This window comes from Ziziphus jujuba, chromosome 11 (assembly GCF_031755915.1).
Source record: "Ziziphus jujuba cultivar Dongzao chromosome 11, ASM3175591v1".
In the NCBI taxonomy this organism is placed as follows: domain Eukaryota; kingdom Viridiplantae; phylum Streptophyta; class Magnoliopsida; order Rosales; family Rhamnaceae; genus Ziziphus; species Ziziphus jujuba.
Genome location: NC_083389.1, coordinates 14,454,126 through 14,471,182, shown reverse-complemented (window position 1 = coordinate 14,471,182; position 17,057 = coordinate 14,454,126). Strand labels below are relative to the sequence as shown.

General features: G+C 30.7%; 2 protein-coding genes and 1 long non-coding RNA gene across 3 annotated transcripts; 2 read left to right on the top strand and 1 right to left on the bottom strand.

Moving 5' to 3' along the window:
• Nucleotides 1-1,124: 1,124 nt before the first annotated feature.
• LOC107414310 (peptide methionine sulfoxide reductase B1, chloroplastic) lies at nt 1,125-4,383 on the bottom strand. Its single transcript, XM_016022424.4, has 5 exons — nt 4,162-4,383; nt 2,411-2,522; nt 1,747-1,812; nt 1,451-1,648; nt 1,125-1,345 (listed from the first exon to the last, which is right to left on the bottom strand). Exons 1-5 carry the CDS (start codon nt 4,352-4,354, stop codon nt 1,318-1,320), a joined length of 597 nt encoding a protein of 198 aa, XP_015877910.3. The 5' UTR covers nt 4,355-4,383; the 3' UTR covers nt 1,125-1,317.
• A 985-nt stretch (nt 4,384-5,368) lies between these two features.
• Nucleotides 5,369-8,724, top strand: LOC107414300 (ribokinase). Its single transcript, XM_016022410.4, has 4 exons — nt 5,369-6,203; nt 7,217-7,402; nt 8,032-8,227; nt 8,337-8,724. Exons 1-4 carry the CDS (start codon nt 5,373-5,375, stop codon nt 8,426-8,428), a joined length of 1,305 nt encoding a protein of 434 aa, XP_015877896.3. The 5' UTR covers nt 5,369-5,372; the 3' UTR covers nt 8,429-8,724.
• A 1,225-nt stretch (nt 8,725-9,949) lies between these two features.
• Nucleotides 9,950-10,743, top strand: LOC107414328 (uncharacterized). The gene is made up of 3 exons (XR_001581131.4): nt 9,950-10,213; nt 10,296-10,345; nt 10,458-10,743. It is a non-coding gene; the product is annotated as an uncharacterized LOC107414328 (long non-coding RNA).
• The last annotated feature ends 6,314 nt before the right edge of the window (nt 10,744-17,057 follow it).

Below are 17,057 nucleotides of genomic sequence, written 5' to 3'. Positions count from 1 at the left end.
TGTTGTGTTAGTTTTGAAAACTGTAAGAAAAAATTATGGAACTTTTTGGTAAATTATATATATATAGAAACATTGGTATTCTTGCATTTATTTTGCATTTTATAGTTGTTGGTCATTTAGCCAATAAGCCTGTGGACATCGAGGTTCCACAAGCGATACTTTTTGATATTGTATTTGAAGCAGTTGTTCTAATTTCTTATGAACTGAAACAAATTTTTAGTGATGATAAAATTTATAAATCAATCATTAAATTTGTTATGGTTTAATGAATTATTCATCAAAAAATGGACGGTTTCAAAATTTTTTTAAACAAATAATAAGTGATGTGCTTAAAACAAAACTATATTCTGGAGGGTTTGAATGAAAATTTTCCTAATATATAATAATTTTTTTACAGAACGCAAATCATTAATTAATTAAAGTGCTTTACCTTTTTACTGATCCATTTGTTTATTAATTCATTATTTTTCTAGTGCATTTGATATATCAGACAAAAGTAGAACACATTTCATACGGTCACAAATCGTGTTTGGCATCAATCCAACATACAATTAGAAAATCAAAAATAGAACACATTTCATAGGAATTTTTTTTTTGTTTTGTTTTTCTGCTGTTTTTCTATTTCTTTCTCTCTCTTGCATTATTGTAAGAGTTATTTTATTTATTTTATTCTCTTTTTCTTTCTTTATAAGCAATATAACAATTATATGTAGAATCTTTTTTTATTATGTCTAAATTAATGCAAAATTTTGATAATTATTATTAATAATATAATAAATTAATTGGATAAACTTTTTTTTAAAATTATAAGATAAAGTAACTTTTAAAGTTATATTATTTCTCTTAATTAAATAATAATTATATTTGTTTTAATTATTTAATGTTAAAAAAAAAAAAGTCTAGTCCGATTGACACCATGACTATCTAATCCCATCTAATCCGGAATAACATTATTCTCCTATCTGGCTTACCAAATGGACCCTATAGGTTTTAATGTATATTAGAAAAAACATAATGAAAAATTATTAGGGGTAAATTGATTCTCCCTTCTAGTCATTCTATCTGTCTGTGGATGCTTTATATGTATGTAGAGCATAAAAGCTTATTATATTTCGTCAGCAATCGAACTCTAAAGGATGGTAATATAAATGTTATTAACAGTCAATACAATTACCTGTAAATATAAATGCTATACACTATCTGTTTTTAAGCATAATCCTAGTATATAACATAAGCCTTCCAGAAGAAAAAACTTAGAAGATTCGCATTACAGATCCCCATTTACTTCCAATCCAAGTCTGCTCCTCCAGCAACTTTCTAGTTTGCTATGAGTTTCAGGGAGGCACTGCAGGAATGGTTACATCTCAAAGAATCAAAATTCACTTCCGAGATAACTATGCACAGAGAAAGGAGAAAAGGATCAACAATGCTGTAACTCTTGAGTCTTTACCTGTTGATACAGTAACGCTTCCCTGTTGGCGGTGGACCATCATCGAAGACATGGCCAAGATGAGCATCGCAAACAGCACAGAGAACTTCCTGGCGAGGCATGAAAATAACTGACAAGTCTAACTTCGACTTCACATTGTTTCCTATTGGCTGGTAATAAGATGGCCAACCAGTTCCACTATCGAATTTCGTGGATGATCTGCAGGAGAGAACACACATTAATCAGTATGTGTTATAGAATTGCAAAAGCAAGACCTTGGATTCTGAATAAAATTGGCTAAATAGAATACCACTTACTCAAATAGAGGAGTGTCACAACATATGCAGTGGTAAGTTCCTGGTGTTTTGGTGTTCCAGTACTCCCTGAAAAATGGAAAATGAAGGAGGGGAAAAAAAAAAGTGAAATAACCAAAGAATAAAGCATATTCACCAAAATTATCAGTCTACATTGGCACCACTGATTTTGACTTTGCTTTTGTGCAAGGCATAAGCAACAATGCAGCATTTTCCAGTCCACCATGCATTCAAGCTAACAGGTTAAACTAGGTCAAGAGCTATATCTTTCAGCAGAACTTATGTTTTAAAAACAGTTGAGGGCCAGGGCAAGATGCTTTGTTTCTTAGCTACAAGCTCCGTGGCTTACTGCAAAGATATGCCATTCCTCGGTGCTAAAGGACTCAGATTGGTGTTCCTCAAGGGTAACAATTTTTCCCTGGGAGGGGAGGATTTGTTGTAAACATTACCTTTTTCTCTCACTCTCTTAGAAAATTAATATACAAGATAAGGAGGCGTTCTAGCGTTCAGAATATCTGAAGTAGGCCTTGGAAGCTCCTCATCAAACTAAAGTTCTTCAACTACAGTTACTACACCAGTTGACAAAATTTCACAGCGCCAATGATAAATACAAAAATTTTATGCAGTAAGTTTGACTTGACTGTGTATTGCTAAATGAAATTCATACCCAGTGAATGCCCTCTCTGTTCCCTTTTGACGAGTGATGTAGTATTGTTCGCCAGTCAACCGCTTCTTCCATTCCGCATCACTCACCGATTTATAATCAACTGTATCTGCCTCTGCACATAAATGAAATAGTTCTGAGATAGCGTAATACCAAACAACATTTGGCACTACAAAAATTGCAAGCGTTGTATATTTGCATAATGCTTCAATCCTGTCTTCTTTTCTGTTTTCATTTCAATTTTCTTTTGCGGGTTGGTCTTTTAATCTTCTTTGTCTGTGTAATATTTGATTGTTTTCTGTGTGCTTCCACTATTTTCATTTCTTTACGTTAAAAAATCATACTAAAACATATTAAGATTGCAATAGTTCAACCTAAATGAACTCATAAAGTCAATGACAATTTACCAATAATAAAGTATATGATTAAGAAAAAAACATATTTTTCCATAATTTGTAAACAACCTTATATCAGTTTCAGTGCAATGACAAACAAAAGAATCACACACAAAAAATTACTATATATTTTTAATAAAGTACCAAAAGCTACAATAACACACAAAAAAATATCACAAGTCATGTACAGAATATTAGAGAGAGGACAAGCACCTTTTTAGTCACATACCCTTTTAATGACCTAGAACCTTCCAAAATTACTAGCTCCAGTTTATAATTTGGTTCCTAGATCTTGCTTAAGAATCCTATAGTTCCTAGCATAAGCCCAATGGGGATGTCTCACATCCACCCTAATAAATCAGGAAAATCACATCTATTAAGACAATTAAGAGTGTGATAATAGTCTCAAAACTTTTGCTCCTAGATCCTAACTGTAAGATCCGTTTCCTTCTGGGGCATCCATATGTGTCTTCTTCATCCTGAAATAAATACTAGAGAAGTAGATAATATCTGAAAGCCACAAATAAACTTAACCAGGACTCTAATAGCCAATTACTAGATTATGAAGTGTATAAAACTTAACCTGCAGAGTCTTTTCAACTTCTAGCCACCTTGGCACTCCAAATGTATCAGTTTATCAAGCCCCCTTATCCATTTTGATTATCTTAAACTATTTTTAAGATTTTTACAATTAGGAAATTCCCAATTTTAAATATATAACTCTCTGAATTGCGTCTGCAATTTCAATTTCTAAGACCTTCAATGCAAAACATAATCATATATTGCACATGGTGGGATCCGATTCCGCAACATAGCTGCAATTTCAATTTTTAAGACCTTCAAGGTAAAACATAATCATATATTGCACATGGTAGGATCCGATTCCGCAACATAGAAAACCCGATATCAGTTGTTAGTACCTTGATCATCTACATTGAAACACCCCAGACTATTTGATATCTACAAACAACACATACCCAGGAGAAGGGATTTGACTCTTCCTACCCACCAGAAAGTTTTATCCATAAACTACATTAAAAAAATCTGAAGAATTAAACCCAACGATTTATTTTCCCTCTTACCATGTTCAAAGATCGTTTTGAATTACAAATTTCATATTAGCTAGATTCATCTCCCATTTCTTTGTACAAAATTCTATTAATTACATAAACCGGGTAAGTGGGCATAAATAAGAACAACACAAATGGTCCAACCAATTTCCAACTTGGTATTACAATCAACATACATGTAAACAAATAAGAAGCAATTAAGAAAACAAATGAAAAAAGAATAAAAGAAAACCAAAAAAAAAAAATTAAAAAATTAGTCAAAATATTTTGCATACACACAAAGAGAGACCTTGAACATTGTCTGGTTTCTGAGAAGAAGAAGCAGAAGACCCCATTGCACGAACTGAGAAGGAAAGTCTTCTGGGTTTTCCTATAGGATGAGAATTCAACACAGAAAACTTGGATTTGGAACCAAAATCGAACTGGGTTTTGGAAGAAATGAAAGCAGATGAAGTTGGTAAGCTTAGACTATGAGAACCCATTACTCACCTTCGGAAATCAACTAATAAACTAATACCTTTCTAGTCCTCCACAACCGCTGGACATAAAATCGTTGGCTGAGCAGTAATATTCTGCTAGGCGTTAGAACTTGATGATTGTGGTTCTTTTACTTTTAACCGTTGGATTAGGATTTCGTTTTGCAAGCTCATCAGATAGAAGCGATTTGATTGGGTATCCGGATAGCAAATAACATGAGCTTGGAAGTACTTGATTTGTGATTTCAAAGCGGAACGCTTTGGTTTGGCATTTTGAGATTGAGGATGCGGCGTTGGCCACGTTGACAATATTCTGTTAACCCGGTCTTCTTTAAAATCTACAAGTTTACGAGAATCAACCAATAGAATATGCCTGTCATACAACGGTTTCTCACCGACGCACGTGAGAAAATGAGTGCTGGGCTTCAGGTGCTGCAATGCTTTGCTGGGCCCATTCCTAAAACACATTAACCAAAAGTTTTTTATTTGAGAAAAAAAAATATATGTTTATCTTCTTATCCAGTTATCCTATAGTTGAAATTTCAAATTCATTAAAAAATATTATTACTTTCATAAAAAAATTTTAAAAATAAAAAATAAAAGTCGTAGCACCTATACCCGTTTAATTAATTATTAATCTTTTGCAATTTGCTTCACTTTAGTTCTTAAACTTCAATTAATTTTGTTCTTAGATCTTCTAACCATTTTTTATTTATTATTTAAGGCATGTAATGTGTTTACATATAAAATCAGACAATTGTAGAAGATTCGTGCATTCATCAAGTATGTTACAAGCTTACTCACAAAAAAAAATATATATATATATATATATATTTTTATATATTCGTTGCAAGCTTTAAAATTGCTAAAAAAATTTGAAAATTTGTTAAAGGACCAACTGCTAAAAAAAAAAAAAAAATTAAAGTTCAAGAATGAAAAATGTTAAATATTTAAATAAAATAAATAAATAAATAAATTATTTTTTAAATTAAAAAAAAAAAATTTTTTTCTTCCTCGTTAGGCCATGGTCAAGTTGCGGTGGAAAAAAAAAAAAAAAAAAAATTGCGACTCGAAGGTGTTCTTCTTACGCTACTTCGTAGAACGCATCGAAAGGCTGCAACTTCGGATTCGACAAAGTAAGACTCCTTTTCTTTTAGATAAAGATTTCTGTAGGGGTGAAAAGAGAGCAATGAAAGGTATAGCGTTTTCACAGTCAAACAGCTGCTACTACCCAAAAACCCAAACCAATCCACCAAAGAAAACCATTAGCATAATAAACCCAGTACTTCAATTCAACAACAACAACGACCAAAACCCATCGAATGGAAGACACCCACTTCCTTGTTTTGCCATAACTCAATCCAGAACTTCAACCCCACCAACCCCAATTTCAAGCACAACCCAACCTCTTGTAGTGGTTGGATCAGCCAATGCAGACATCTATGTGGAGATTGATAGGTTGCCCAATGAAGGGGAGACCATTTCAGCCAAAACAGGGCAGACCTTGGCTGGTGGGAAGGGTGCCAATCAGGCTGTCTGTGGTGGTAAGCTTTCTTACCCAACTTACTTTGTGGGTCAGGTGGGGGAGGATGCCCATGGGAAGTTGATCACTGAGGCTCTACAGAATGGTAGGGTCCATCTTGATCATTTGAGTACTGTGAGTGCTGTACCTACTGGGCATGCTGTGGTGATGCTCCAATCTGATGGGCAGAATTCTATTATCATTGTTGGTGGTGCCAACATGTCTGGTTGGGCTGAGACTCTTCCTGATGAGGATTTGGAGGTTGTCAGGAATGCTGGGATTGTTTTGCTTCAGAGGGAGATTCCAGATTCTGTCAACATTCAAGTTGCAAAGGTCAGGAATTCCACGACCCCCCCAACACACACACACACACACACACAACAAAATATATATATATATATATATCTGTGCAATTAGATTATATGATCAAACATTTGTGTAGTAATCATGAGGGTACTTTTTTAATAAACTTTATAGCTTTTTGTATAAAAAAATTTCTTGTGGTAGTTTTGCAGCGCCTGATTTTAATGTGTAGTTTCCTGATTATTATGAAAATTGAAATATGGTTACTTCAAGCTTTCAAGTTAGAAGCTATATGCACAAAGTTGAACTTGTAACATACATATTAAGTTAAAGATATTTGAATAGGCTTACTTTCTAGTTTGTTAAAGACTCATCTCTGGCCAATGACACTAGTTAATTGCTGATTCCTAAAGCATTTATGCTCACAATTATAACATCTCTAGAGTTGTAATGAAGTAGACTGTTTAGACACACTATTGCTTTGGTTATGAGTCTAGAGGGCCAACTTGTTGGAAACAAGTTGTCACTGTATGAAGTATCTACTGTACAGATATCTCACAGTTTGCCTAAGCATTACAAAAGAAACTACGATGAAGTAGACCAAACTTTTTATGTCTTGGTATATACATTTGGCATGGGTTAACGTAGAAAAGTGCTGTAGCCTGACCAATTAATTGTTGACCTTAGATTTGTTGGTATGGCATAACATAAATCAATGTTTTTGAAGGTAATGTGAATGCAAGTAGGATTGTTTTGCTGATGTACACAATAAGGTTGACATTTGGGATAAATTATGAGGTTTTTTTATTTGAAGTTTTTGGAATGCCAGTTGAACTATTTCCTGCAGATTTTATATGTTAAATTTGTGTTTGATGACAATTAATTTTCACATTAGTACTTGTGAAAAGAGTTGCTGTCAACCATCACGAGTCTGTGTCTTTTCTCATTAACTTTTTCCCCTATACTTCCTAGTTAAAACTTGCATGTTCATTGGTTTGTGTTTCTTGTAGTATCCCTGATCTTTTACATCATTCTATCTATAGGCTGCCAGAAGTGCAGGTGTACCAGTCATTTTGGATGCTGGAGGAGTTGATGCACCAATCCCACAGGAACTTTTGAACTTTGTTGACATTTTGAGCCCAAATGAATCTGAACTTGCTCGTTTGACAGGAATGCCGACTGAAAGTTTTGAGCAAATTAGTCAAGCTGTTGCAAAATGCCATGAAATGGTAAGATTTTTTGCACAGGAGAGAATCTGATTAATAAAGCTTTGGTCTTAAATGATTGTTGCTTTTAATACCTTGAATCTTTTTTTCTCTTCTTCTGGTCTTGGGGAACCTTAAGATTTTTCACATCACATTTTGTAAGCTTGTTTGGACCTTCTGCTGTATCAGTTTCATGCATGTATTATTATGAGTTATTTTCTGTGTCAGACACCTGAATTTGACATTAATGTAATGTCATTTTACAAAAAAATACTAATACTGCTATCATACCACTATTCTGCTAGTGGACCTTGGTTTGTTATCTGACTATTTTGCATGACAAGTTTGGCCCCTATAGCGCAATGGGGCCATTAGTATACTAGAAATTATCTATACTTAAAAATATAGGCTTTCATCTGTTTAATGGATATTTGGCTTTCATCTTGTTTCGTTTATATTGCGTTTTTGTAATTCCCCCAGTAAGCAAAATACTCTGTCTAGATCTTTATATGACTTGATCAAGTGTGAAGGGGTAATGTTATCATGATATGCATTGGTAGTGGAAACTTGAGATTGAATAAACAACTTGTTCTATTTGGTGTTTGGAGGGCTGTACTTGAGCATTCCAACATTTTTATCACATCTATTTTCAGGGTGTTAAGCAAATCCTGGTGAAACTCGGAGCCAAAGGATCTGCTTTATTTGTAGAAGGGGAAGAACCAATTAAACAGCCAATCATATCTGTTGAGAAAGTCCTTGACACTACAGGAGCTGGTGACACTTTCACTGCATCTTTTGCAGTGGCTCTTGTGGAGGGAAAGTCCAGAAAGGAATGCCTGAGATTTGCTGGTATGTGCACGGCTGCATCCCCTATATAATCCATCAATATGCTTCTTATAACAATGTCATTCACGAGTCTTTGCCTTGTTTCATTTTCTTTTCTTCTTATTTTTGACAGCTGCAGCGGCATCCCTGTGTGTACAAGTGAAAGGAGCCATTCCTAGCATGCCCGACAGAAAATCAGTTTTAAATGTTCTTCAATCTCTTTGATTGTAATTTTGTATCCAAGGTAGGTGGTTGATGTTCTGTACATGGATTTTTCGTCCACTTGATTTTAGGCTAGAAGGGGTTAAAAAAAAAAAAAAAAAAAAAATGTAAGGTGAACCTAAGATGTCTCAGCAAGGTTGTAGACCTTTTGCCCCAGTGGTGTCTTCAGAAAACTTTTTTTTGTTATTATTTATTATTATTCTCTTTTGTGAAAGAATAAATAAATAAATTGAATGCACTATTTTCTGAATGTAGATTGTTTTCTTCAATAATATTGCCTGGCAGTACATTTTGGACAAGCAATCCCTCTGCTATTTATGGTTTTCCTTAGGCTCTTTCTACGGAGCATGTGCTTCAATTTTGTTTATGTTGATATTAGAGCTATGGATTTGAGTAAATTGGACCTTTTAGGGTTTGGGTTGACTCAGTCATTGGATTGAATTGAATTGGGATTTTGGATCACTAGGTTGAGCTCTTTTCAGTCCCTACAGAAGAGAAGGTTCCCCCTCAGCAAAGTTGTCTTAGATGTCCTTTGCAAGTTCTTATTGCTAGTCATTAATATCCATTGTTGGAAATTGTCAACAATGTCCACATGGAATGGAAGGGGGGAAGGAATATAGTCTGCATAAAAGAGTCAGAAATCAAAAGCCCTAACGACCTCAAGTATTTCTACCAAATGTACTACTTTATGGTAAGTCTCCTTGCATTGTTCTAATTCTATGACAATAATGGATGGGAACACTTGGCATTAATAGACAAAAATTAAATCATACCAACTTTGGGGCCCTGGTTATGTGCTTTGTTTGGCCCTTTTGCCGTCAGTGCAACCTTGTCAAAACGTGTGTTGGTTTTTCATAGCATTTCAATTAAACAATTTCAATTTAGGAAGAGAAAATTTTTAAGGGTGACAATTCTTGTTTTGTGGTAACTTATTTATCCAATTGTATGTCAATTTTAATTCATAAACATGAACATGAAAAATTAATAACAGGCACTTTATTTTACCATAGAATTTGGAAGACTTAGTTGCTGCTAATATATTTTAGACATACGAAGGAAATCATCTCTATAGATGATGAATATTTATGAGAATAAATATAAAATACAAATAAAATTATGTAATTGTTTGTTGAGTTTATGGCACTTATTTTAATGTTTATTTATATATTTCAATGGGAGAACCGATATTTGGCACTTTACCACTAGTGATAATTTTCATCTTAAATTGTTCCAAAAAGATGATTTAAGGCTTGTGGGGTATAAAATTGAAAATAATGTCCTTTAACAACAGAGAATGGGGCCTCGGCCTATATTGTCATGTCCCATAAATAATGTAAGATAATTAATGAGACATCTACATAAGATTATACTTGTTCTTTTACGGCAATGGCGGCCAGTAATAATACCACTAATGATCACCTGGGTTCAAAACGTAATTATAAAATCTTCCATTCCCAATTTATCAAAAATCAAAAGAAAGATTAAGCTCAAATTTCAATGTGATAGGACGTTGATATTGACAATTATATACTTGATTATCCATGGCTGTTCTCACACCAAAACACATCCATTTTCTAGTTTCTCAACTGAACTAATAGTTTTTTCCTTCTCTCTCTTGAATTTCCATCATTCCTCCAAAGTCTTTTACTTCTTTTGATAAGAAAAACTTGCATGTTTCACTTGCCAACGAATGAGATACTATGAACTTTTACTCGTTTTTTCTCCTAAACCTTTTACTATCCCATCTCTTTCCTCATCACTCGAGTTTGGCCATGGCAAAACTTCAAGGTACTCTCTTTCATTCGTAGACGATTCTTTCTGAAAACAATTTAAAATAATTCATATATATATATATAATTTATATATACAGATGTTGAGGACGAACAAGTTGGAGAAACTTTGATGAATCTTCAAGGCATGGTAAGTACCTTTTATCCTTCATTTACAATAATGTTTTTGTATGTTTTTCTCAATCTAGCTTCCCATTTAATTTCTAGCTTGTATGCTTTTTTTTTTTTTTTTTTTTTATTAGTACGTGGAAGATCATTATCATGTTCAAAGGAAATTGCTACATGAAGTACATTCAGGGACAAATCCTATCGGTAATTTGCTACCACCCAAATTACAAAGAATTCCTTAGGAACTCTCTTTTTAGCTCTTAATCTTCCTCCTCACCATCATCATCTTTCTATACCATGTCAAACTGTGATTACAGGAGATAATAATCAGTTTTATTAATTAAATGTTCAGACGCAAATATATATATATATATATATATTGATATTTCTATTAATAATAAAATTATCAAAATTAATCAATCATTAGCAGTTTCCATTGAAATGCTAATGCCAGAGTGAAAGAAATGATTATTATCATCATTATCTTCTGTTTTATAATTTTCTTTTCTTTTTTACATCCAAGTTTCAAGCTCCTCATGATGATTTTGAATGTGGTTATCATTTGACCAAAATTGAAACATTAATCATTGATGTATACATTATTTAATTGAGAAAAACCTTCAATCAATATCAATATATATATATATATATATAGATATATGGGATTGCAAAAAGATTGGAATTTTATTTTATTTTTAAGTGCAAGGATTTTAATTCATAATTACTACCTAAAAAAATAATGATTTTAATATTAAACTATCTTGGAATGACATATCAAAACAATTAATTACATTTCCAAAATATTTCAAAAATAATTTAAAAAAAAAAAAAGTGAACATGGATAGTCGGTAACACAGTGTATGAAACTAGGTATACACCAGGTTAGTTCATGCTAGTTTTCTGATTTTGTGGTTATTATAATTGTCTAAAATGGAGAAAATCAAAAGTCTTTTTTGCCTCGTATTATGTTAAAGCTGGTAGGGAATATATTTGAAGGTAGAATATTATGAATGGCATTATAATATGGTGTTGTACGATTAGAAATCCTCCGTTTATGCCAAACAGCAAATCACAAGAAAACAAATTAAAACAAAAAAAACAAAAAAAAAACAAAATTTTTTTTTTATCAAACGGCTATATATAAATATATTGGACAATGCTTTTTATAACTTTTGAAAGTGAGAAAGCAACATTTTACTGTTGGTTTTGCAACTTTAGGCAATTATTAAGAAAGCTTTTTCTGATTCTCTTCCAAAAAGCAAACAACAAATCGTGATGTATGAATTCTGCAATTGCAATATAATTTGTGTACCAAAAATCATATCAGATAAAATATCAATCAATATTTATGATTGTCTACGTGGTAGTGATTTGGTATAAAAAAAATTCAAATATATATATATATATATTATTCAATATTTTATGCTATTATTTGGCGCATCCTTTTTGGTGACCTAATAATAACTTTTTGATTTGGGATGCTTTTTTTAATTTCAACCTTCCATTGTGGGATAGTATTAACCCATGTTATCAATAAAAAATTGTAAATAAAAATTAAATTTAAAAATGAGTATTGATACATCTATATATTTTAAATATAAAAAAAGAAAGAAAAAATTAACACAAATATAGATAAATATGAAAAAAAAAAAAAAACAAATAGAGGAGTCAAATCCAAGAAGACCAAAAGATATGAAAAATGACCTGATTTTAGTTGACTATGAAATTGAACCAGCTAAATAAATAGGATAAAGAAAAAGAATAGGAAGATTTTTCACGTGTCCCTTCTGACCAAATGCCAAAAAGAAAGTGTGCAATGAAAAATTGGGAATCTTTGCTAGTGATAAACATTAGGCCAAAAAAAATGACATTGATTTATTATTATGTGATGTTCTTGCCAAATGTTTCTCTCCTAAAGATTTTCCTGGTCTACTAATCTTTCAAAAAGTAGAAATGACTAGAAAGAAGAGACATTATTATGGAAAAAGCATCATTGTACAATTTCTGAGAAAAAGCAAAGTTAATGTTCATTTTGTTTGCCTTTGGGGAAAAGTTTTATGTGATTAAAGAGAAGCTTTCAAATTTGTTGAATGTGGAAAGCATTCTCATGGTCAGAGATAACTTATTGAAGTTTGGCTTCTCTAAAATGCTTGAGAAAATTAGCAAACATATTTATTTTTTTGGTTATTTTAGAAACGTATATATGATATTATTTGACTAAGAAATTGTAGCTAAATATCAAAGTTGAATATGACCGGACCTTACTAAGGGAATTAAAAGAAAGTGTAGAAAATCCTCAAACTGATCTTTTAAGAAAATACAATATTTATACGGAGGTATATAGCACTGTCCTTATGAGGAACTGCAATGCATGAACCCTAACCCTAACGTATTATACGTGAAATACGAATCAGTATAACATAGATATATTGCTAGACCAGAACTACAATCTATTACTTACATAAAATAAAAAGAAAAAAATGAAAACTTATTAGATCTATATATCTCAAAGAGTTCCATCATAGACGGTCTAATGACTACATGATGTTTAATCCTCTATACCCAAAGTTTGATGAAACTTAGCTAAAAAATCTTCCTTTTTCCAATTTAGTATAAATCATTAAAAAAAAAAAGCATAAGTTAAGGAAAAAAAAAACAATATATCCCAAAGAAACAAAATATAATTCTTACTGTTATTTGCAAATTTCTAATTATTTATGAATGATCATTCATTGTGAAACAGTTAATTATTGTTTTTCAATAAATGATTCCGTATCGTCACACCCTAATATAAGATAATAAAATATATTTATTAATTAGATGATTGAACCATGAACAAATCCAATTAGCAATGGGGTTATTAAAAAACCAAAAAAAAAAAAAATGGCAATAATCAACGGTGTTATCTTTAAGAACCATTAAATAAAAGGATCTATGATCTATTAAAGTTAAATTTGGCCTTCTGCCACTCCATGTACCTCTATCCTTTTGGGTCATCAAACTGGGTTTTGTATTGCTCAAGCCCACAACTATAACATAGGCTAAAGGAGCTTTGGTGATCTTTAACAAGGATGGAAGGGAGATGCCAAACACCACAAAACTATGCTGCTACAATCATTTAGATTAACTTTTTGTTTCTGATTTTTTAGAGCCTTTTTTCTTGTTTTTTTCTTATTAGTTTTGTCTAGAATTAAACCTTCCAACAAGTTTGAAAAACATTTCAGAAACCATATCAAACAAGGCCGCAATTTTGCGACATGCTTCCATAGACTTTCTTTTGTTTTATCCCAAACAAACCAATTTATAGATGGTATCCTCCCTAATTTTAATTACCTTTATTATTATTATTACTATTTTTGGGTGAATACACTTGTAATTCACTTTGTCTTCCTTCTCTCTACTTTATTCCAGTCAAACCAAACATGATTAATAGCTAGGGTAATCTTCATATATATGCAGTATTATTGGTCTATCTTTGTTTACATTTATATTTGTGTAATCACGTAGAAGTAAGTGCATGCGCATGATGAGAGAGAGAGAGAGAGAGAGAGAGTGATTGGAAGCTTCTCAAGTTGTTGTCCTTGACCTATTGAGGTTGAAAGCATGAACAACAATGCATGGATAAATATGAAACGCAAAAGGTGGTCCAAAGTGCGAAGTTAGATACATTCATTGCAAGTAAATGCAGCGAAAGGGTGATGGTGATTTATGAAAAAGCTGGAAATGTGGCTACTACAAGACAAGTTTACCACACAACTAGCATCCAGATTTTGTTGCACAATGTATATATTCTACCACCACCACTACACCCACTTGGTGTTCAAAGGGGACATTTTTTTGTTGCTTAACTAAATGGGACATTAATTATAAAATGAAATGCCCTCTTTCACAGGACACTATCAATGTATATTTGTCTTTTTTGAAAAACCCACTGATTCCAAATGTATTAATGCAACTATATGTACAATATTATATTTCTATTGGATTCTTCATTCCATTTTTTCAGAAATATGTATATATATATATATATATATATAATTTTGATATCTATCAAAACAATTAATTAAAGAAAAAGTTATAATTTTCTTAGACAATTATTCATATTTAAATTTTTCATATTTAATGTCTATTTGATATAGTTGATGAAAATAAAATTTTTATTTATAAAATTTGTATTATTAATATTTTTGAAAGAAAATTTTTATAAAAAAATTAATAAATATTTAATTGTAAATAAAAAAAATTATATTAAATATTTATTAGGTTTTTCATATAAGTAAATTTTTTTAAAAAAAAAATTAAAATTAAATTTTTTTTAAAATAACTTTAAAAACTATGTTTTTAATTAACAAATATTTATTAATTCTAGTTAAACATTCTGATATCGTCAAAAAATAATTTAATCATCAAATAAACCTTTTGATCCAAAAAATAAAAATAAAAATAAAAAAAACACTGCGAAACACATAATATCAAACTATATCTATGTATGATTGTGGGTGTGGAGGTTTGACAAAATTGAAATTTGAGAATATTAATATGCTTTTTATTAGTAACCAAATTTTTATGATTCATTTATTATTATTTTGATCATTATGTTTTGTCTTATTATAATATAAAATTAAGATATATGGATCGAATTTCAATGAAATGCCCTCTTTCACAAGGCACTACCATCAATGCATATTTATCTTCTTTCCAACATCGACTGATTCCATATGTATTAATGCAACTATATGTACATTACACACACACACACACACACATATATATATATATATATATATATATAGTTTTGATATCTACCAAAATAATTAATTATTATAAAAGCTATAATTTCCTCAAAACAATAATTTGAATTTGAATTTTCAATATCAAACTATGTATATTTGTTGTATGATATGGGGGTTTGAGAATATTGAAAATTGAGAATATTAATGTGCTTTTATTAGTAATGTAATTTTTATGATTCATCTTATTATTATTATTATTATTTTGCTCATTATGTTTCATCTTATTATAATATAAAATTTATATATATTGATCCATGATAAATGTATTTTGAACTAGTTATTATAACTTTTTTTTTTCATAAAGTATTTTGAATTTGTTATCAATTTTTTTTTCCCCGAGAGGACTAGTTATTGAAAGCTCTATTTTTAGTCTCTCACTCCACTTTTTTTCAAGACAAAAAAATTTCTATTCAAATATAAAAAAGAAAACATATGGGAGTTATGAGGAAACACTAGCGATGAAAATTGAAATTGGATGATGAATTGGTAATCATGACAAGGAGATTATTCATTTTCCTTTGAAGCATTTCATAACTTTTATAAAAATATTTTGTCTATATGCTTAGGAGTCTTTTTCTACACTCATATATTATATAATAAATGTTATATATATATATGTTATATAGTTTTTTTTTTGGGGGGGTAATGGATGCCAGCAGAAAGATCCAGAAGCGTACGGAACATTAGTGTATGAGTGACCTTAGTATGGTTATGGGGACTACTTTTCGACAATGAGGGCCTGTGAAACTGTACTTTGTACTGCTATGTAGGTCATCTTCCTCACCACATGGACTTGGATGCAGAATATATTTTGGAATTTTAAAACGTGCTTTAAAATGAATTTTTCTACTTTTTTTTTTTTTTTATTTACTTAGGACCCACTTATGGCAAGTGGCATTTTTATAGTAATCTTTTAAAGAGATAAGATTTAGAATAAAACAACAAAAGACAACCAACAACAAAAATACAATGCCGACCACAAAGAGAAAGAGAAATGAAAAAGCTCAATCAACACTAACAACCATGGTCCTCAATTTTTTTTTTTATAATAATTTTATACCGTTATCAATTGTTTTCAAATTTTAATTAATTTTCAAAGAGTCTTTGAAAACTATATCCTACTTTATGGGAATTGACATTCCCTTAGATTTCAAGATTTGTAATGGTTTTTAGCATTCTAGATCATACTCTACGAATTTATCAAAAATAAAAAAAGTTCATACTCTACGGATTATTTATCTTGTATTAGATGTTAAAATCCTTTTTTAATAAAAAAAATTAATATGGTAGTTTGATTCATCGAATGTGTTTTAAATATTTAATAAATAATAAGTCAATTGATGAGTTCTATATAAAAAGGGATATTTTAATGATTTTGGTGAAATTTCATATTCACTAAAATTTACCAAATAATGATATAATAAAATAAACTATGCTGTATATTTCTTAACCATAAATGGTTCAACTGCATTCCATGTTTAGCTACATTAACAAACATTTGACTGATTATTATGATATTATCTAATCCACAATTTTTTTTCCTTTTTTAAAAAAAGGAATAGATTAGTTTGGTTGATTGCCAAATTTTATGGATATAGTATGTTGATATTTATTACAAGATGTAATATATCTTTCCTTTTTTGTTTTTTCGTTACTTGGAATATTTATCAAAATTAAAGATAACATACCAAAGGTGGTTAGCATAAAAAAAAGTAGATATTGTTTTAAAAAAGAAAATATTTAGATAATCTAAACAGCTTAAATTTGTTTTTTGAATTTAGTTGGGATGGGAAAGTGGTTCATGAACATGCATAAATTGCACATGCATCAATAAAATAAATTAAATACCATAAACCAAACTTATAATAATCTCTTCTTAAGGCAATCGAATAAAACCAAGTTTAGTAGTGATTGCATTATTGAATATTGATCATAAAATCA

Coding starts and splice junctions, on each gene's coding strand:
- LOC107414310 (XM_016022424.4), bottom strand. CDS start 4,354: ATGGGTTCTCATAGTCTAAGCTTACCAACTTCATCTGCTTTCATTTCT. Junction 1,813..2,410: donor ACAGAGAGGGCATTCACTGG/GTATGAATTTCA, acceptor TCCATTTTTCAG/GGAGTACTGGAACACCAAAA. Junction 1,649..1,746: donor TGTGACACTCCTCTATTTGA/GTAAGTGGTATT, acceptor TCTCTCCTGCAG/ATCATCCACGAAATTCGATA.
- LOC107414300 (XM_016022410.4), top strand. CDS start 5,373: ATGGTCAAGTTGCGGTGGAAAAAAAAAAAAAAAAAAAATTGCGACTCG. Junction 6,204..7,216: donor TCAACATTCAAGTTGCAAAG/GTCAGGAATTCC, acceptor TTCTATCTATAG/GCTGCCAGAAGTGCAGGTGT. Junction 7,403..8,031: donor TTGCAAAATGCCATGAAATG/GTAAGATTTTTT, acceptor ATCTATTTTCAG/GGTGTTAAGCAAATCCTGGT.